The 23118-nt window shown below is 39.1% G+C and overlaps 1 protein-coding gene and 1 long non-coding RNA gene across 3 annotated transcripts in view; one reads left to right on the top strand and one right to left on the bottom strand.

The window, feature by feature from the left end:
* Nucleotides 1-23118, top strand: part of LOC124413383 — a 114068-nt gene that overhangs the window by 31482 nt on the left and 59468 nt on the right. The window contains exon 2 of the long non-coding RNA XR_006929863.1: nucleotides 3182-3218. This is a non-coding gene — a long non-coding RNA (uncharacterized LOC124413383). The remainder of the gene's footprint in view (nucleotides 1-3181; nucleotides 3219-23118) is intronic.
* LOC124413371 (small conductance calcium-activated potassium channel protein) overlaps nucleotides 1-23118 on the bottom strand; it is a 148466-nt gene that overhangs the window by 81393 nt on the left and 43955 nt on the right. Inside the window, exons 4-5 of one of the 2 annotated variants that reach the window (XM_046893903.1) lie at nucleotides 19907-20180; nucleotides 7042-7245 (exon numbers count right to left, since the gene is read on the bottom strand). In XM_046893903.1, coding sequence (XP_046749859.1) covers nucleotides 7042-7245; nucleotides 19907-20180 — 478 coding nt within the window. The remainder of the gene's footprint in view (nucleotides 1-7041; nucleotides 7246-19906; nucleotides 20181-23118) is intronic. The other variant, XM_046893904.1, reaches the window with a different exon arrangement.

Below are 23118 nucleotides of genomic sequence, written 5' to 3'. Positions count from 1 at the left end.
CGTTGCGCGTGCAGCTGCAGTCATGGATCAACTTCAACACTCGGCACGCGTCTGGACATTTTGAATAGAAAATGCAAAACTAATATCAAAGGAAAAGAATCACACTCACAGTCATTTATTCAACGGAGAAATACGTCAGGATTAATTATTAATCCGTGACGAAGCGTTCATGCTTTAATACAGAAATTTATCAAGTGAATCGTGTAAAATTTTATAATCAAGCACTGTATGGTCAACTACTATACATCGAATGTTATTTTATAGATAAAATAATGCATCTCAAGGAGAAAAACATGGATGTCTGAAATTCTTTGTCTCTCAGGTAGCCAGACTCACATCGTTCTTAAATTTCGATAGATTCGTTTGCCGAGTTGTTTGCCAAGTCTCGTCGATTCAGCTGTGATTTTTTTGCCTCCCCCCACCTCGCCACGGTCGTTGCCCACGCATAATTTTTCCACTTTTTCAAACTCCCGACGGACTTCGACGGTGTGACGAAAAAATTCTCACTCTAGCCCCTCGAGGTTTGGCTTGACGAGGCAGAAAAATACTTTCACAAACGAATTATTGTACGACGTGGAATTTTCAATTTTAATGACATCGTGCCACATGCCAACGAGGCTTATACACCGTCAACCTGTCCAAGGACCACGAGTCGGTGGAAAGGGTTTTTCTTTCAAATATGAAAATATCTTTACAGCCACGTTCGAGGGCGCACAGCGAACGACCTGACGTCATTGGCTACTTTACACTTGTTGCGGTGCTTCGTCAAAGGTCATGCAAACACAGAAATTTAAGGACCTTTCACACGTCACCGAGTGCTGTAAAGGGTTCAAAGAGCCCTTGAGACCCATTGATTTTCCTTAATTGCCCCTGAACTTAGAACGAGCTTGTAGTTTTAATTATAAAAAATTGTGCAGGCGACACTCCGGAAGGTGAGTTTCGAATTGCAAATTCGAAGGTCGACCTTGAATACCGTCGACGGGAAATGTTTGCAACTGCCCGGTCAATGGCTCTCCGAAAGTTCGGGACGCTCTTTGTTCGATCAAGTGATGCGCAAGTCCCTGGGGATGCAGGTAGCTTGAAAATCAGGGATAACGCTTCACGGCTCGTCGAGATTTACTTCGAGTGATTTTCATTGATTTCAGAGTTCTATGCTTCACTCGATTCGACGGAGTTAATATCTGATCTTCATAATCGTCGGCAAATAGAAAACTTCGCAGGTTAGAATAACTTCTATGTACATATATACCGGTAACGAAATGTCTCTGTGCAGGTTGTAATAAAGTGCGTCGTAGACTTTTTACACGTTTAATAATTGCGTGCAAAAATCTTGTTAAAGTGCAAACACTGAGTTACTATTGGATTTATGGACATATTAATCCAATAAATATTAAAGTATAAATTGGATTTAAAGACAGTTTAAAGTTAAAAAAGAGTTTCTCGTAATATATGTTATACAGCTAATAATATTTCGTTGAAATTACGAAAATTCGAAAATCAATAATAACGAGGTTCGAGGTCAGTTCGTTTCTTCGGTCGTTAATTCACTTCACGTCAAATTGTAGAGAGTGAACTCTCCTTAATTGTTCGGTTTTCGCCTGCAGGGTGCCACAACGTTATTTAGATCTACTTTACATTTAGGCGAGGAAAGTTTGAACGCGAGTAGATATTCTTGAACCTCTTTCCTTTCTTTTGGTTGAAACTCAGTCGTATATATACATTATACATACATATGCCTTTTGCTTTTCCTCACATTTTTATCACGTATACATACATACATATATATGCAGAGCCTCTCGCCGTAGCTTCATAAAATTCATAGTCAGATTACGTGGAAGGGAGTTGAGGATCCTTGAGGTGAAGATAAATTGTTTATTTTCTTTTATTTCTCTCTTTTTCTCACCCCTCACAGTCATTCTCGTTACCGTTCTTTTCGTTGTAAAATTCAACTAGACATCGCGCTATGAATCCCGCGGGTAGTGACGATGGCTTTCAGCTAATCATTTTATTCGCTGCTCTGAACTTTAATCTGGAAAGCGATGAAACGACGAGGAGTCCAACCGAACTTTTTGGAAAAGACTTCGTCGCTTTGAAAATTTAATATTATAACTTTAGAAAAAATTCAAACTACACAATATTCGAAGCAGTTCTACTTCACCGATTAGATATTGTAGTTTTCTTCAAAATCAGAAAAAAAGGAATAATAAAAAAATTGCACAAGCATGAAACAAAGGATTTTACACATCTTAGAAAAAGGAAAAAAAATTACGAAGGTGAGGTGAGGTGGAGAAAAAGTAAACAAATTTAGAAAAACTTTTTATGGACCTGCAACGCGAGCACCTTCATATGTGGACGACTTACGAGTTGTAATAAACTTGCACCGAACCAAAAGTTTATTACCGAACTGGCCCTAGTACCTGCACACTGTACACGCGTATGTACCATACGTACATACATTGCATTCGACCCAGACGATAATTCCGAGTTTATAACCAACAAGTAAGTGACTATTCGAAGCTTTACATGGGTTTGAAATTCTCTTGAATTATAAAATGAGCAATCTGTAATCTTGCCTCCTGGCAACGGTGCTACACACCAAACGTCAGAATTTGAATTGAGCAAATTTCAACTTTATTCTAATGCGAATACCAATGAAGTTTGCTGCACCAGATGGTATATCGTCTGCAACAAATAACGAGTCTCTTGTTGTGAATCAATCATTCGTTATTTTTGCAATCCAGAAGAATTCATTCCTGCATCCTTCATACCCTCGCGATTCCGTAATTCAATTTATTTTAGTTTATCCACCTCCAACTTTTTATCTCACGTTTATGCTGATTTGATTAGCTCACATGAACCGATGTAGATAGTTTTAGCCATTTTATTATTAGTACAGAACTTGATTAAGGTTTAGAGAAGGTCAGAGTGTCACAGAGCCGTAAAGTTTACGATCTTTCGATCACACATGAACCTCGGAATTGTGTTATCTCTTGGCAATATTATCTCAATATTTAGAAAGTCTTAGGATATCTAAAACTTGATGTGGGTGTACAAAGAATAACAAGATAAAATCTTTACCAAACCATATAGTAGTGTATAAACTTTTGATATTTTCTAAATTCGAATGCATTTCATTCTGCGGGTGAATGATCTTCAATTTATTCATTGTTTTTATTCTCAGAGATAACAACGAGATGTAGGAAGTAACGGAGAGCAGGGTGAGCGTTAAATCCTTGTAATCTGTATGATAAAGAACAAGGTGTACAATATTATTCAGGTAACTTCCATTTCGAGTCCCACATACATATATATAAACGGTCGATATATAATATGTAGATGGTACAAAGCTTAGCGAAACAAAGGAGATGCTGCTGCTCCATAAGCCAATTATTTCACCCCATATCCTGTACACATGCAGACAAATACACATGTTCAGATAACTGGCAAGATGGTTATATAAGGCAGTTTCTATACAGCCTGTACCTTCATATACATATTTATCTAAATTATCACACAGTAATCTACTTTAGCGGGTATCATTATTACGTGACGTGGACGGGACTGCAGAAATGGAACGTGCTTTTCAGTTATAATGATAATATGTATAATGGACACAATATTATAATATGATGTTGTACAGTATGTATATGTTGAAAGACACTATAAGTTAGGAACAATCACTAGTTCAAAGGGTTGTGTGTGACGAACGTCGATGGAATTTTCGACTGTGGGATGCAGGGAATGCAACATTTATTTAACAATTCACTGCTGCAGCTGCCCAATTACGATTTGTATGTATTAACGGGTATATTCCCAAGAAAAAGAAATGTATTAAAAAAGTCCGCGTATACAGCCATTTCTTTTTTCATGTTTGCTCGTATTTCTTCTAAATTACTAATTTAAGTGTAGCGCAAAAAAAAAAAAGTAATGAATAAATAAACAAATTAAAAAAAAAAAATTAAACTCTCGAATTGTCTGAATTTTTACACTTTTTCTGAGTTTCTCTGGATAGAATTCAAGTAGACGAAACTGTCGACACGGTTTCAATTTCACAGGAAGTAAACGAGCCGAAATTTGACGACTAATATTTTGAAATTGAAATTGTAAGTCTTTAAGAATTGTAATAACAAGAGATGAAATATGAATATTGATGAAGTACAAAAAGAAAAGTTACTACTGACAGTGTCTCGTTAACGTGGAAATTGTATGCGGCGTAAGCGAGTGGAATCGACGGTGCTAATGAGAAAAATTTCTCTTTGCTATTTAAACAAGCGAAGATAAAAAAAAAAAAGCGCGATCGATCGCAGTACTTGCACAGTAGAAGAGCTTTAGACGGCGGGAATTCAAGGTCTTTATAATCGCAGCAGGTTCATCGGAATATTTCCGGCTTTCATGTGATTTCCGGCCAGTTGGACAACGGGGAATCATCAAGTAAAGAGCAGCTAAACTGTTTCGTGCAATTTCCGAGGGCCGCAACGGGTGGTCTTACACAACTAACGATAAGTAGAGAATATCGTTTCAACTTCGTCGTCCAACATTAAACGGCCGGTTACTTCACGCGATTCACTTTCATCCGTAGATATACGTATAACATGTGTTAATTATACCTCATGAAAATTATTAACGAATAATTAATGAGGTAAAACGTGAAGTGATTCATTACCAGAAAACACTATGCACTTGCGATTCATACTCACTCGATCGATCAACTTCCGTGATTAAAAATTCCATTTTAGATCCGTGCGTTGAAAGAACGGAACATTCTGATCATTGCAGGGTGATGGGGTTTTGTAAAGGCATTCACCGAATCGCGACAGACATCGCGGAACAATATTGCCGAGATCGAGGTACCCCAAATCGTGGTAGAAATCTATCCGGGGAACGAGAAACAAGACGGAGAAAGAAAGGGGTTGAACCGAAGGGTGCTTGAAGAGAATTTCTGCCCCATCCTTTCACTCCGTTCTCAGGGTTCTTCCCCCAATTAGAGAGTAATTCCCTCGTTCGACAATCTTTACAAGAATTTTCTGATCCCGCATCTCGTGGTTTTGTGATTCAGCCATTTGATATCTCTTTGGAACCGGTCATTATTAGTTATCGATCGAACGCTACGGGCAGTCGAACAAGGACGAAATTTTTTACTTTCACAATGACGATGAGTGAGAAAATTCTTCCGGTGAAGTCGCGAGACGCGAAGCTTCGTATTTTTAACTCAGCATCCAGCATCTCTGCTCTCTTAGCGAAATTGAACACACAGACAGCCTGCGGCCAGCAGACGTCAAGTTTGGATTTCATTGTCAGTATTACTTCCTACCAAACACATCGACTCGGTCCGGGTCTAGGCCACGGAGCACTTTGTCTCAGAACCGTGAATCCCCGAACCTTTCACGTCATTGTGTATACATATATATATACACCTTCCACGAGCAAATCCACCGACCGTGAAAAACGCGGGGATTTAAGAAAACCGGGAAATTTGTCGCGTTCCACATGTTCCCTCAGCCATGCATGCACTTTAACTTACACACCAGTCCTCTATGCGCAATAAAATACCACTGTTTTATGTGTCGACTAGTCCTTCATGCCGTGTACATAGCCAGGCATTGACAATTCATAGCGGTAATGCGTTTACAATTCATCTTACCTGCGACCGATTTATCATTAATTGATCTGTGAAAAACTGATAGATTTTTACTGATTCGGTGGATGGAAATGAAATTTGAACTTTGATATATACGAATAGTTAAGAAGAATGATCATTTTCAAGTTCAAGATCATTAACTTCGGTTATTACTCGACTCGTTATTATTTACTTGCGGCTGCTTTAGCTGAAATCGAGGCTGAAATAAAAGATAATAAGTAATGATCAGCGCGCGGTGGGATCAGCTGTACACCTTGCACATATCTAGGTATAATATATAGGCATTGGGGGTGTATGCACCAAAACAAAAATAGGCAATCTGGGGTCTAGAGGGATCTCTGGTGCGACAGTGGCGTGCCAGGGTTTAATACATCCAAGTTGAGGCAAGACCTTGTACAATTCTACGGTGTTGTGCTTTCAAGGCTCGGGATTGTAACGCTGGATTATCTACTATACCTGCACTCCGCAAAAGTCGTTTTCAACTATACTTTGATTTTCACTCAATTTATAGAAATAAATTGCCTCACCGGTACGTGTGTTGTGTATATATATATATATATATTGAATATAAATGAGTTACAACCAAGAGAAAGATACGGAGAGAAAGTAAACGCGAAAAATTGCGAAAGTGTAAATTCGCACGAGTTTTTATTTTTCTTTACCGGGCAGAATTTTCATACATAATAGGAATTGGTGGGAAATTTAACGCCTTTTTGTGTTCAACGTAACGAGGTTATTTTTAGTCAAAGGAAAAAGGAAGTGCAACGTTGTTCACGTCCTTTAATTAAACACGTATTACATGCTGATGCACAGGGGATAAAATTGGCTGAACCAAGCCACAGAAAGAAAGGAAGTGTAATTATGAGGTTCAGATTTATTACATTCTGTTAACTGTTGCTGTTCTATTAACAAGTGCCGATGAATAATTGAAAATTGTGCATTTATTTATTCGAGTGTATTCGATTTTTATTAATACGAGTCTTTGAAAGTGAACAGCACGGTGTTGAGAAATTTTTTTGACGTAAGAAAAAATTTCTTGAGTAAAATGTATATACGTACGATTACATCTAGTGAGAAGAAAAAGAAGTATGAAGGAGAGAAAGAGAAGGAAAATAAAAAAAAAAGTTTGTCCTGCGACGCGGATAATTAATTGTTTAGTTCCTCGTCGATCAATCACAGCGCTTATGGTGGGAGATTTGTTTTTCTTTTATTCTTCATTCTTCTTGCTTTATTTTGTTTATCTACGAAAAAATTTGAGCGAGAGAGAGAGAGAGAGAGAGTGGGAGAAAAAGATATCGTAAAACCAAAATGAAAGAGGGGCATATAACAATATAAGAAATTGCGGAGTGCAGGTGAGAACAGTGAATTGGTGTGAGTAGAGATTCGTTTTTTGCTTTCCCCACCGTCTTGACGTAGGTGACCGTCTCCGCGGTGGCCTCAGTCAGCGCCCTTCGAAGTCGGGTTCGTCGCGCCTGCGACAGGGTGCGCGGACAAAGCAAGACGCCCTGGACGCCAGAGCCAGAAGGACAACCTGCAGTCGGAGGTGGAGGCGTCGTCGCCGTTGTCGTCGTCGTCGTTGTCGAGGACGATTTGCACCACCAGGGAAACTGGGTGTTTTTACGGGTTTTTTTTTCTCTTTATTTTCCATACTCATCAATTATTCCTCTCTGCATCTCTTACTCATCCGTAATACACTTAACATTATTATTTAGCTAACTATACCTATATATGTATGTATGAATCTACACTTTTTTTTTTAGACAATTTCTTTCACTCTCCTATACATACACGCTGTGTCTATGTACGTAAGTATGTATGTGCTCGATGTATACAATATATACATATATATATGCGTGGCTCCCAGGTCGCTCGTGAAATCCTTACCCCATTCTCGAAAAAAACTTCTAGCCATTTCGCCAACAGATCTTGCTGACTGCATTCGATTCGATTGCCGTCGCCGATAATACAGCTGATTATTTTTTCTATCACAAAAATTATCTTGTCGATTAGTCTGGACGTTAATGAATTGAAGTTGATTCGACTGATTAAATTCATTCATTGTCACACGTTATGGGTATTATTTATCGAACGTCTGTATTTCGATACAACTTTTGAAGACAAGTTAGATGAGCTTCGATTATATGAACAAATTACAGTATTTTTCGAAATTGTTTTAACTCTTTCGAAAGGATGATACATCCGATTTATGAACAAACGAAATGTCGACGAGATTACTTTTCGAGATCGATAATAGAAAATATAACATGTTACTTTTAGCAAAATAAAATTTTTTTTGTTAGTCTCAAAAATTAAGCTTGTTAGAAATTAATTATCACCTAAGCTAATCTTTCGAGTCTATTTTTCTCGTCAATGAAAATTGACTCATTGACTGAACTCCACATCAATTTTTTCTGCATCGTTAAAACATTCGTAACTCACGTTAGTCAGATTTTTTAATTTGGTAATTAAAATCCTGATGCAATACTGAAAATCAACGAGTCCTTTGGTACATTCAAACGACGAGGCACATTTATTTTAATGAAGTAAATCGGATTTTCCGATTACCCAGCTGCGGACGCATATATGTATAACATACAAACATACCTACGTACATTACGCAACGATAATGGTTACGTAAGAGGGTTGACCTAAAAATTAGAGGATACGCTACGATCTAGACACGATTCTGCCTATTTTGAATAAGGTATAATTGCACACGAAGGTATACAACATTGCGGTAATTCTATAAGGGTTAAGTAAGTGGCTGGCAGTTTGGAAAGTCGGTACACAAATGATCAATTTCAGTATTTTGATCCAAGCATCTAAGTAGCTGGATCAAATTTCAAACTGGCTGTCGAAATGAGCTTATAATTAGAGCTTGTAGCTTGAATTAGACAATAAACTATAACACTCAGCACCAGGTGTGATTATGCGAGATAGCTAATTCGGTAATTTATCGAGTCTCTCGTGTCGCCGGTGATAGTATGAAGAAAATAAAAATAGAAACAAGGATGGAACTGGAACGGGATGAAAATAAAGATAAAAAAATCTGGAAGCTTTTGCGAATGAGGGGGATGAAACAATTAAAGTTGAATGCGCGCGGTCCGAAACGAGAGGTAACCACAAGATACGCTGTGCGGTTCTGTATGAGAATGGGACAAATCGATTGAAACCGAATTACTTCCACTGGAATTTATACGATCGGATTGTCGCAAGTTATCACTGTATTTCGATATGCGGTTATTTCATTTTTGCAACCCCCGCCCCTCCGGCAGCTCGAGTTTTTCTTTTTGTTTTATTTTCCGTACCGCTAGTTTTATCGCTCGGCATGCAGACGTGGAGCCATGGAAAATATTAACACGTCACGCCAATAAACAAAACGCCAAACGCTGCACGAGGATGTGAACGATTCTGAGAGAATTTTCCGGGTTGATATACGTATACATGTATAATGTATAATAACACGTTCATTTCACAAAATTTATAATTCCCGTTCGTTTTTACTGTGATTCGTAGTCATACCGACAGCAATATTCGTTAAATTTTTGAAAAGATATTCGCGTTAGAGACTCGTGATTATGTTCATAAAACCGTTTCATATCAACGCTCCGTTCTACCGTGTTACACTTTAGTCCCTTCTTTTAATTTCAAATAATATTAGACCACCGAGATACCAGGCAGTCTTCTTACCATAAAACCAATAATCTTACGACAAAGAAAGATGGATGATTTTATAAAAGGGAATTGAATACTCTTTCATGATCGTGAAATATTGAGGAAGAAAATTATATTGACAGAGGCCAAGTCATAGGACACATTTAATAAACAATAAGTAGCAGATGCTCACAGAATTACTTGTATAATAACTTCTACCGTGATTCAGTGCATCCAATTAAAGCGAAGCACCTTTGTTTATACTCTCTGATTCAAGGCCTCACATTTTAACTAATGCATTTATTGTTAGTGTTGGTTTAATTCAGATGAGTTGCTTAGCGATCCTCTATTTCTGATAAATTTACGCTGACACTCCAATATAGTTTGAAAGTTGGCTTCGAGTTGTAGGCCAGTTCGGTGAACTTGAAACTCGTGTTTTCTCCATTCACAGATACCTACTTGTATGCTATTCGTTACGGAACGAATGTCTTCGTTGCTTTGCAATCAGCGGCACGTAACGTGATTACCGACAGATTATCGGCCTGGGTCTTGAACGATTGAGCGAACCAATTATCTCGTCTAACAAGTCGTCACTTCGTTAAGCCCTGATCAACCGTCTGTCGTAAACTGAAGCTCTGTACCTTTGCACAATGGCGAGCAGAGGGGTGAATTAAGAAGCGCGACACTTTCGAGCTTTCATATCGTTAAAGTCAAAGTTAGCAGTAGAAAAAGCATCTATCCATTAATTCATAGTCAAGTAGAAATTGGCGGTGCAAAGTTTTTTCTACGTATCACCAGAGCTTTTTACATCTATGAAAATTGCATAATCTTTACTAATTTACAACATACGTATATAACAAACATACATATATACATACATTTAGGTGGAACGAAGACACCGTGAACATTCAGTAGACAAAAGTAGAGGAAGAATTTTACACTTGTGTAGACACTGAAATACATTATTAAATCTGCGAAGCTGTGTGTGGTGATCGAGATGTGCCCGAGAGTTTTTCTCTATTTCAAATTCACAATTGATTTTTTCTCGCGTCTTTTCAGTTTCGAGCCTTGACTGAAAATTGGCTATTTGAATGTCGGAGTTAATTTTTCAACCAATAAATCCGCGGACACATCGCGATACCTTCCATATATGCTAAATGAAACCACATATAGGTGTATGAGAATCTAATTTATAGAACTGTCAGTACAATAAATTAACACTCAAATGATTGCAAAAGACACGCTCTGGATGAAACAGAAACACATTGAATTTACGAGCGCTTACAGCAGAAGTATATTCGATTGAAAAAAGAAAGACGTAAAATGGAGAAATATGATACGTTATAGCGTAAATCGTTAAAAAGCGAATTAATACAAATTTATAGGAAACAAATGACAGCAGATATTTTTTTAAGAAAAAAAAAATGATATCCGTATAAAAATCCGAAAATTCCCCTCGGAAATACGACTCGGTGTTTAAATTGAAGAGCCAGGAAAATCTCAAAAGCGGCTTTGCTGCGCTCGCTGCGAGGGCCCGTTGGACGGATCAAGATATTTGCTGGGAAGAATGCGTGGAGTGTCAGACGAAATCCTCATCCCGAAAAACATAGTCTACTCTTTCCGACTTTGGCCTTAATAATTCTGGTAGATTTATAAAAGAAAAGAAAGAGGCGCGGGTGAGAAGAAATAAATGTATGGAGACCGGTGAGCCGATTAATTAATCTGTGTAAGCGTTCGTTGTTAATTCGTAAAGGAAAATAGTGAGGAAAGAAAGATCATAGAAGAAAAGAATTTTCGTAGTAAGTATCTGAGCTACACCGCTATTCTATAACATAACAATAATAAGCAAGAAAGAAAATTTCTGTATATTCATACTGATTATAGTCATACACCGTACATGAACGATTATCACATTGATTGCATACGAGTATAATATAATTATGTACTATATCGTAAGGAAAGTTTAAGGTAAATATTATGTAAATTAGCGCGACTACTCTCCGACAAAATTATATTCTTGGCTTGCGTACTGTGTAGGTATGTATACCAATATAATCGTAGTTCAGCTAGTTGAACAGAGATAATGAGTTCAACAATGGTTTTTAAAGCACCTTCATTATACTCGTGGGAGCTTTTGTCACACTCGTATATATTTCTTGGTACTGGTACTCGGGCTATTCACACTTTGGCCGGCATTGTAATATTCATTTTAGAGCTTTCGTAGTTTTGCATATATTATTATGTACGTTTACAATTCTCGAGAGAATGTTTTCTATGAAACCAAGAAACATTGCGCCATTATTAAGATTTTAACAGAAATTCGTGGCATGGGGTGAGGATCGATCTTAAATATAGATCGTGATAATTGTTTGAACTATCTCTTCACTTCTACAGGATCCTGATTTTTCTGAATTCAATCATGAAACCTCAGTACGTCTCATCGATTCTGACGTGCAACAGTTGTCAGGAAGTGAGTGTCTATAGCATCGATAAAAAGTTTCAGGGTGAATCGAATTTGATTGTAAGCTTCGGTTCGAAATTAAGACGCAAATACCGTACGTCAAAAACGCAAGTCGAGTAATCAACGACCCAGAACTAAAATCGGTCGATTATTTCGCGCGGCAAACTTTGGGTATTAATCCAGGATAGACAGATGCGCAAGTTATTAAGGATTCCGATTCTCTTTTGTCCTCCGATCCTAGTACCGTTCTCTTCCATTTTTACGTACGATTCACGGAAACTAGTGAATGAACTTTATCTTTCTTCGATATCTCTCCTTTACTCTGTCAAAGCGTGTGCATGACGCCAACGCAAAAGATCGACTCTTCATGCGTGTTGCTTTCGATGACAAAGAAAAAGAAGATAAAGATAAAAACAGAAAAGAACAAGTTCATACACACGCAGGGTGAATAAACATTTTCCATTTTAACACCGTGTGTCATTGTTAGGTTTAAATTTCCAGAACTGTAAAAAGCTAGCTCGGCTGTCGCTTAATTCGTTCGTGAATGTATATATACATATATATATACAGACCAACGTGTGGCAATTCGTTATTCGTTCAAATATTCGCTAATGATCAATATATATATATATTTTTTTGCCTTCATTGTTACGTTTTCGCGTTCACAAGCACACAGTACGAAAAAATGAAATAAAAAATAAATAAACAGATTTGAAGAAACTCACAAACACCCTCGTCGCGATTAATGTCTTTTTTGTATGCAGGGAAAGATTATGGGTAAGAAAATAGCCGGTCGCAAAATTTCACCTGTCGTTATATCCTTTTCAACGTTTTTTCTTTCAACAAATTCTGTCCGCTTCACTGTCCTTACTACCTTGTTCATTTCCGTTTCCCGCTCGATTGACTCCGGGCCCTTGCCTCTGAGGCAACGTTAGAAGCTTACTAAAACGATCTTTAACGACGATGGTTACGGCCACCGAGCGAACGATAACTCTGTGATTATCCGTACACAAATGCATAGCGTCATCGCTGATTTCGAAGAAGAAGAAAAAAGCATGAAAGAACGCTTCATAAATGATCATTATTATTATTATTATTTTTTTTTATTAACGTTGGAGTTCCGGTAATCCAAACTAAGATTAATCCCAGTGCGTGAGAAAATTCCAGATTACCCCTTTCATGCGGATCGGTAGGGAAAGGTAACAGGTTCAAACTATGCATACAGTGGAGCGGTCAAGAGAAAGGCAACGGATTTTTCGTTAGTGAAACCACCGCGAAACCGATCCTAAGCTTAAGCTGAACTTTGCGGTTTCACCGCAAAGCTACATTCAAACCATTCCGTATTCCCCCGCGCCTTTCGAAGCCCGGCATTCCCCCTCCGTTTCAGCAGTCTATGAAACCCTCTGACTTTTTCTCAACCATTTTTTTCCATTACACAAGGCTTTACAGCTCTCTCTTTTCACATTCGATACCAACGATAGCTACAATACAATACCATATCATATTGCGAAGAATACGGAGAAAACTGCACCCCTGCGAGAAAACTCCCTCCAAAAAAGAAAAATGAAAAGTGTAATTTTTCACTAAAATTTTTATCATTATATGGAGACAGGTGACATATATGCACAATTTTCATATTTCAATACACTCTTTGCTTTCTTCTTTTACCACTTCACATTTATGTTCATTTTTTTTTCTTTTTTTTTTTTTTTTTGTACAGTATAAATCAAACGTCGCGGAAAATTTTCGGTAACGGTGCTCCTGGCGTCGAAACTATCTTTGAATCGTTAATCCTCGAGCTATTCTCACAGAATTATATCATCTTGGCTTGAGTATTCTTTTCACGCTTTTAAGCTGCCCGAGTGCAGCTGCATGTACATCCCGCTAGTTTCATACGACACGGAGGTGCGATATTTTCTCGAGTAACGCCATCCTTATACCTCGCGATATTATATCAAAGTGGTACTTTCTCAGGAATAACTAACGCCTTGCAGGTGGCGTGGCGCAGTGCCAAAGCGGATGATTCAGTTCTTACCTCAAAATTGTGACACGTGGGAATTTGTTATTTCCCCGGGAAACGGCAGCGATTCAAGACGCATTAATCAGAGGCGTACGGAAAGTTGTAAATTCTACCATATATTCGAAGAAGATAAAATCTGGATGTCGAACAGTCAAGATATAATAATACAATCAATTATTCGCATTTAAATCCGCCATCGTGAATACGGAAAATTGCACGATTTACAATTCACCAGTTTTCAGCTTTATTTTAACGTTAAAATCATCTACTCTGGCTGTAGAACAACCGCAAAGCTATTGTTGTAAAATAAATAAATCCGGGGCAATCACCATTTTATCTTCGCCATCTGTAGGGCAGGCATTGCCTCTCTTGAGGGAACGTGCGACTGGCATGGTACAGGTTTTATCTTCTTATACTCTTTTACTGTCATCTTAGCTGCCGCACTCTTACGATTCCGACTGCTTCTACGTACAGAGTTTTCCCCGGAATTGTCTCATTCGGACGATTCATTCGCGGTAAAAGGTTCGGTACGCGTTTGTTCGTGTAATTGGAAACTGACGAATCTTACGTAGTTTTGATGGAAACTTAGGAATTGATAAAAAAAATAAAAAATTCTACTTCAGTTTTTGCAATATCACCGCATTTTTCAGCCGAGTGAGAATTGATATCGAAAGCTTTGTGTACATTGAATAAGCCTGTGCGCTATTCCATATAAAAGGTGCGGAAAGATTGTTCGTCAAGGGTTATTTAAAAGTTTAAAAGTTTCGGAGCTTTTAAGACGATCAGAGATTGCTGGAGGAGAGACGATTGAACCGAGAAAGCATCTCCAGCTCGGCCGTATACTCACTCTTAGTTACTTATCCTCCGATGGAAGGGATCTGGAAAGAATTTTCGAAGATTGGAAATAAGAAGGAAAAAAAAAAATATATATATATCATCCCTCAACCGAATTGCAAAAGTTCAAAATACTTCTTTTGCAATCTGTAACAAGATACGCAGCAGCGCGAAATTAGAAGCAACCGAGATATATGAAAGTTTCGTAAAAACTTTATCGAACCCGAATTACGAACTTGAAACAACAAACGCGCAAAGGCATATTATTGCTTTTCAGCAACTTAATAATTAGGGGATTATCCACATTTGAGAACAGTTATTGCGTAGTGAAGAATGCAATAAGATACATCGAGGTATCTGCCAGGCCTTCACAGTCAGCGCGTATTAGAGGCATTAATATTTCCTCCTTTGTCTGGTCGACCGTGAAAGGTATTCGAAGCATCCCTTGCGCGAGGGTGTGCTATTGATCAAAACCGACACGGATATTTCCGTAAAGGCTGTCTGTCTAGTCCCCAAGCAGTATTTTTTCCTCTCAGAGCTACCAACGGCATCCCACTTCTGTTTCCCTGATGAGACTTTATTGACCCCGGGTGATTGAGGAGTTTCAAACAGTAGCTATACCACCTCTTGGCCATGGACCACCCTTACCGAGTGTCCTTCAGTTCCTGATCTCCGCTGTCTCGTCTAGATTCGAGGAAAAAACAGGAATTGACTCTCGTCTTCTGATGTTTGATTCGAAAATTTGGTACACGATTAATTTTCTCATTTCAATGTTGTTGGTTCGTAACTATGTTTGCGTAATTAAGATTGAATTATATAATGAAGTCACAACCACATGCATGTGGATGACTCCTAAAATCCGGGAGAAATTATTGCCATGGAAAAAGCTTGCGAGCTTTTGCGGCGAGCGTGCAACAAATTTCCATCTTCAAATCCTCCATCACTTCGGTGAACAACGAGCAGTGACTGTCTTACTAACGAGGAGGTCGAGCGACTTTCGGTTTAAAAAGAATCACGGCGTGCTGGAAACCTCGCTGGCGATAAAATAACCGCGTACCTACCTTAGACCCGCCTACTCGATGGAACTTTATTTTTCCTCGAGAGCTTGGAAATGGTGCAAAAAATATGCGATTTATTGATTGTTTAAAATTAGAATGAAATATAAAAATTTAAACCTATAATTTTCATTATAGAATGACTAAAAACGACGAATTCGGCAATTTGTAGCAATGCTGAAGATGTTGATGCGCAGCGGATGAACAGACGACGATGATTACGGTGCACTCTTCGAAAAAGAAACATCATTCGCTAACCTCATCAGTTATCGGGGAAAAAGGAAAACACTCTTTGTAAATTGTGTTCGAAATTTTGAAAGCGCAACTGACACGGCTGCCGTTTGTTGTATATGAAAGCGTGGGCAAGCTGCGGGATTCAAACATCTGGACAGTAAAAACTTTTATCTTCCCATCAAAGTTGTTTGATGATCAAAGTCGCTTTCGGACAGGATTGAAAGGCTGAGTACCAACCAACAAGCGACATGGATTGACGTCGGTATATTTGGAATTGTGCAGTGATTGACCGGAATTATCTGTGCAGTTGGTAACGCGGATCAAAGGATAAGCTTCTTTTTCGAAAAATATTAGGAAAACAAAAGAAGAGAGAAAAAAAAAAAAAAAAAAAATACACCTCGTTGAGTGTACCGAAAGTTTGCGCCATTCCTATCATCACAATCGACAAAGTCATGAGAGTAATAAAGCATTGCAAGAGTCCGTCATTGCCGCGTGTGTGTGCGTGAGGGAATATTTGAACAAACAGAAATCTGGCGCAACGAATTTTTATTCGACGAGAGGATAATAATATACTGCCTGGGGGAAAACGAACAGTTCGCTGACTCAGCTTTGAAATTGGTGCGTGTTCGCTTGTCGGAAATTTTCGAAATAACGCACTGCCAAAATTTTCGCTAAAGATAAAAAAGACAAAACCTTGCTACTGCGACAGGGACTGTGAAAAATGCAAATTCGTCTTAAAGTTTGGATCCAATTTGCTAAGGGTATGCGAGACGCTGGGGCGGCCGACGGAAGGGTCGTGCCTTAGAGTTAGAGAGTGCCTAGAGCGGAGCCTTCAGCCTCGTTGCTTAGGATTATCCCGTTTGTTCCGGTAATCTTGAATTAGGAGGACGTTAAATCGTCGTTACGACGGAAGGGTAAACAGCAGATAAGGTTTGTGAAAATTGGGCAACCTTCGCGTTGTGATCGTTAGGTGTTTTCGAAAAATCGATCAAATCAGTTTTACAATAATTGCTCGATAATTTGAAAGGTACGGACTAATTCGATGTAGAGTACATTGAATGCGAAAACGTCGACCTGAATAAATTTCGATACTTTATTCATTCTAAAACATTGCATAATACATAATAAAAATTACATTCTTCCAATGTACAGAATACGACAAAAACTAAAGTGTAAAAGATACTTAATTTCAACATGGAAAACAGCTCTGACTGATTTTTTTCCAGTCCCAGTGGATCAGCCAGTTGATCGAGTCACTGTTTCTTCTTGACCGATGGAACAATTTTATGCATAAAATAATCGACTGAGTGCATAGGTGACAGAACCTTTGTCTGAAGGGTGCGAGTGGCTTCTCACCCAAACAAGGTACGAGGTGGATGGATAGTCGTCCGTTTTGTCATGCGAAAGAAGCGACATGCCGTGGACTTGGCTGGAAGCTTGCTACTCCTGCGTAAAACGACACTCTTCCCAAACCCCCTCTCCTCTCGGATGGGGTTGCTCGAAGGGAGGCGCGAAAAAGTCACGGTTACGCGGGGCGCACCTCGAATTGCGTCCGTTCCCTGCAGAGTTCCCAGTTCGAGAGTGATCTCATAATTTGCACTAGGCGTCGGATGATTGCAGCGCGCTGGCCTTTCGCCAAGAGGTTGACGGGGCTGCACGGCGTCTCATCCTCGGGCGGCTCTTCGGCATCCCCTTCTCGTCTTCTCGCCTCTCGACCCTCAAGGGTTCTCGGCCTTTCGCCCTCCGGCTCTCTTTTCCACCGAGGAGTAACCTGCCCTCGAGATAATTAAACTAACAAAGTTCTCGAATGTTTTACTCTGACTTCTTGCGCGGCTTTGCAGTGACTTACACTTGTTACAGAAGGAAGGTGATAATTTCATTGCGTGTTTTCGCAACGTGTCAAATACCGCAATGCTTATATGGAGAATTGGCATTCTCAGTTTGAAATCGATTTTTGTTTTACCTCGCGAACAATGCTACCAGGATAATTTTATCGCCTCGAGATGGTTGATCAAACTTTTCTCGTTGATGAAACCTTGGCTTATAGGGTTAAAATTGTATCTTCCACGGACCGCGACTCCGAATGCAGGCTTCAAACAGCTACCAATTTGCGTATATTAATTAGACGTAGAATAAAACTTTAGAATTTTCAAATGCTTTGTTAATTACGTACCGTTATTTTACTCGAGGCGAGATTGAATTTTTTATAGCGTTGTGTACATTGATTGGCTGCAAAAAACAACAGTATCATCTTCCTTCTTTAATTTCCTCATTTTTACTCACAGGCAATATATTTGAGGATTGATAACACCTTGATGCTTATCTTTCATTCTTTCTTTCTCCTGGATTTATCACCCCCGTCAGATAGGCCGGAGAAAGCTATTAGACTCGAAATTGAAATTTAAAAAAATTTTAATCGAATTCTCAAACCACAACTGTATAATAAAACCGAAGCGTTTCGCTGATATGTTTCCTCCAGCTCGCTGATTGTCTATAAAAGAATATTATAATCACGAGGCATCTTTCGCAGGGTTGAAAATTGCACCCTTTTGTACTACAGTTATACATAATTTCAGTTAGTTTCAACGTTTCCTAATTATCGCCAGAGTTTAAGCTAAGTAAGTCTATCTACGTATAGGCTTATATGTGTAGTTGTAGGGGAGTAAAGTTGTGAAATACAATTACGTCGACGCGTACGTTACACCTGTAGGGCTAAAGCGGTGTAAAACTTGGTGAAAATTTTGATTAGCACCAGTTTTCGAGACTAAGGTTAACTTTTCGAGATAACGAGCCTGACGCAATGCTTCCTCGCGTGAATCTCGTTGTTAATTCTCAATTCAAATATTTCAATTCAAACTCTGAATTGACGGCCAAAGTGTGACGGTTATTTCGAAGTACCAGCCCAGTCGTATATGTATATCTGGTTTGCCTTCGTTGTTCCGAGTTTTTTTTTTTTTACCCTCGTGAATATAGGTATATATACATACACATCCAGGAAATTTGGTAAAAAACCGTAAATTCCCCGCAGGCAATCGCTTCACAGAATAAGCTCACAGAACGAGGCTCGTCTGCAATTTAACCAGGGAGGGTTTGAAAAATACATTGTTACGAAATTTTGTAATTTTGATGAAATGAATGACAATGAGGGAGTAGCTGTCTGTACGTTGATATTTCTGTATCCACGGGTCAAAAATTACATTTTCTCAAGCTGTAATTTCAATGAAATATTCGCACGAATAACTTATGCGATTCTGCGTTACTCGCAACAAAAGTGTAACGAAATTCAGAAAAAAAATTGTTCTCAAATATAATTCCATAATTTCTTTATTATACACGAATTCCACAATTTACTTAACCCGGAGAACAATTGTTAATTTCTTTTGCCAGATTATATTTTGATTCGACAGTTGCGCTTTGATGTACACTGCTTACACGTTAAGTGAAAGCAAAGTGCAAAAAATTAGTAGTAACAAGACTTGTATCGAAATACTACTTTTATATCTGCTTGTGCCAGAGAAAATGAAGCAGAAAAGCTTGCGTAGGTATCACATAAACGTGAACAATTCAGTCTACAGAATGTATTTCAAATTATTTAACCACGGTCAAGAGAAATAAGAAATGAACGGAGAACAGTCGCGAAAGTAGTCTTAAAAATAAAGAAATCAATGAAAAGCAAGAGAATAAGTGACAATTTCACAAGGTTTTGACGTACACAAAAGGACCGTACAACACATTGCACTCTAGTAACCAAGTATCAAATGTATGAGTGATCGATGTGTAATAATTGAAAAAAAACCTATATCTATATAAAACTAGGCCACTTTTCGCTATGAGCAAAATGGTTCACAGTTATATTTCTCAAGATTCATCTGTGAATCCAACCTATATCATGTATGTGTCTATGCTGAGGCGCCCTAAACCTACACGTCTGTATGAACAAGCCCGGGACTCGACCGGTAAAGTAGAAAATTACGGTTGAGAAGTGGCGGGTGTGCAGAAAAGGAGCTTACCTGGCGGAATTGCCTGATGCCGCCATTGATCCGCAGAGAATCCGCGGCGATACCGGCGATACCATCGCCGGGTTCACGGAGTTGTCTCAGGGAGGCTGCGCTAGGTGCTGCACCTCCGTGCAGGGGGCAGCAACATCCGGTACAACAGCAACCCGATGCTTCCGGTTGCGAGCTTTGCCGGATTATGCGGGCACTCGGCGATGTCGTCACCAAGACCGGTGGTGGTGGGGCTGATTGACAGGGACAGCAGTGGTGCCCGCTCCTGACGCTTTCCCTTTGACAGAAAATGGAGCATGAGCTGAGAGCTTTTTCGAACTTGTTCGATTTTGTTTAATTTTTCCCCCCAATGTTTCAAGCTTTTTTCGAGCTTTTTCGGAGCTTTTAATTTTTGAGCTTTTTTGAGCTTTTCATTTTTTTTTTCTTTAGAGCTTTTTCGAGCTTTTGCGAGATTTTTCAGAATCGAAAAGGCTATCTTCTTGAACACAATACAACAGACCGTCGATTTAAGCAGCCTTACTGCAGATATTATTATATCGAGTAGGGATGATGAGATTTTGTGTGGCATACCGATACTCTTCCGCACGTTGAAACGGAACTCGGGGTAAGCGTCTTCGCCAGCGCGATGGCAAACGAAGTACAGCCGCATGATTACGCGTATATATAGGTATATTCGAGAAAGACGCCGTAAATTCCCCGACGAAACTGTGCCAACTGACGTGGTAAACGCTACTTTAAACCTGATCCGATTTCAACTCTGCTTTTGTGAAATTGGATTTTCCCAACTTCCGTTTCATCGGTTTTCTCTGTACTACTGGATTTCTACTTTTCCTACGAAAGTGAGCTAGCTCGATTTTGCAAGAATTTCGACTTTGCGAATCGGACTATCAAGATATGATGATCGTTAGATATTTGCTATGATTCGACCACTCAGAATATCTAATTCCTAGACTTCGAATCTTCGATTCAATGAAACGATGCATCCTCATTTGAATTCAAAGCACGTGATATAATTCAAAGAAATCATTTCTTTCCATTCTATCAGACTGCAGTATATTCACAATTTCGAGTAATTAAAAAAGCGCTATCAATTTTATTAAATAATAAAATTCAATAGTATCTACCCGTGAACTCATTGATTGAAAAACAAAAACATTTCTTAAACCTGATCAAAATTTTTTACGAAATTGTGTTTTGCTTGACAAGTATTTCTCAAAACAAATAAAAACGAATCATTTCATTAAATGAAATCATTTTTATCCAATCATTATCTTCCCAGTATAGCCTGAACCATGGAACTCTTTCAATCTTCCACTAAAACCCGTCGTCGCAAATATTTGCGCCGAGCCAATAACGAGACAGTGAAATATTTGAACTTGAACATATACAGTATAGTTACTCGGAGAGCGGGATGATGATTTGAGGGGGAAAAGTTTTTCCTCCATAGAAAATCCATACCGGTTAGTTTATCATACTTATGCCTGCGGGTGTTATGGTGATAGGCTTGCGCAGGAGCAGATTGGCTCGCATATCGCCAATAATTGTTGTCGTAAATGACGAGGTTCGTCGTACGACAGTTCCTCAATAGCTTCGAGTTCCACAAGCGTTTATCTCGTGACTACATAGATTCCCGATGAGTGTTATCGTCAATCTATCGGTGAATGTGCGCCGCGGGCGAGCGACGGACGCTCCTCTTCAAGGGGATAACCTCGTTAATTCAACCGTGAAATAACGACCCATCCCAGCATGTAAAACGCGCATTTGAAAATTTATAAAAATTCCAATTATCTTATCGTCCAGCTCGCTTATCTCAATTGATTTACGCTTCGCTCATTTCGGCTCACAATAATGTAAACCCCCTTCTTCAACGGAGTGATCCGAGCGATTACGTGCTTTCACGAGAGAAATTTCTAGTCGTGGTTACTTCAACGTCCTTGAATATTTTCATATTCTTACCCTAACCGATAAATGAGTTTTGCTATTGTAAACAGAAAATTATGCGATATAGTTACTTGTACCAAATTTTATTACAATTCCAAACATATGTGATCAGTTACTGTAACCACATCCATTTTAACACAAAATTTTATAGTCACTGTTTAGACCGTACCAATCCTTACCTTTCCCATGTCCGCGCGTACTTTCTACCCCATTTGATACCCGAAATCTCTACTGCTCGTACCGCTACCAACAAGCCGTGGTAAGTTCAAACGCGATCGCGGGGCTACGCGATTGGGTGGATCGTCGTTAACCGCAAGATGGCGCTGATCGTTGGAAGAATAAATAACTAACCGGGAATCGACGCTCGGTTAATCAGTCTGATTCGAGTCTCCGGCCATTCCAGTCGCGCTCGGAACTCTCTTGTTCTCTTCCTCTCCTCTCCAATTTAAACAGTAGATTCCCGCCAGCCGATCGAACCTCCGTAGATTCACGCCTTTGGCCTCTGAATCTCACGGCAGCTCTCCACTTGCGAGACACAACCATTGATCGTACACAAACACCTCATGCACTCTTGACACATCTTTACTGCTGTAATAATAAGGGGTTTTTATGCCTCAGCGGCTTTTCCCCTGTGAATCAATAAATTGCAACAATTTCTCTTGGCTCAATTGAGTATTTAGACAAATTTATTTCGTTCTATATTTCATCCTCCAATCGTTATTTCTTTTCATATAGAATCACGGAAGCCTTCCATGTTGGAAAGGTTTCCGACGCTATAGTAACTGTAATTGATAAAACTTTCCTCGGTGTTTCCACGGATTCCCGGCGTGTTATGGCTTTTTAGGATCTCAGTGAAATCTATGCGACTCCTTTGAGATTTCCACGATTTTTCACGATCAACAGTTCGCATCTTTACGCACATTCGAACTTACGCGTGAATCTTGCAAAAAAATGTTGACAACTTTTTCGCCTTCATATGTGGCTTACATATTTCAATGCCAGAATCCCGTTGCGCCTGCTTCGCGACTCGAACGAAATTCTTGGACGCGCCCTGAGCTAGTAGTAAAGCCCACGCTTGGTCAGACGCTGTGAAACAGGCTTCAAATTATTGTTTCGCAGCATTCTATAAACGTGTTGATGACTCGCTAAATCTCACTGAGCTAATCGAATCTCGGTATAGTACAAGCAGTTTGTTTTGGTGATATAAAAAATCAGGGATTTAGCAAGTGTTGTAATTCGATAATCATTTGCTAAAATGATTTGAAGGAATAGTT

This window comes from Diprion similis, chromosome 12 (assembly GCF_021155765.1).
Source record: "Diprion similis isolate iyDipSimi1 chromosome 12, iyDipSimi1.1, whole genome shotgun sequence".
Taxonomy (NCBI): Eukaryota; Metazoa; Arthropoda; class Insecta; order Hymenoptera; family Diprionidae; genus Diprion; species Diprion similis.
Note: the sequence above shows the minus strand (reverse complement) of the source record. Positions and strands in the feature narration are given on the sequence as shown.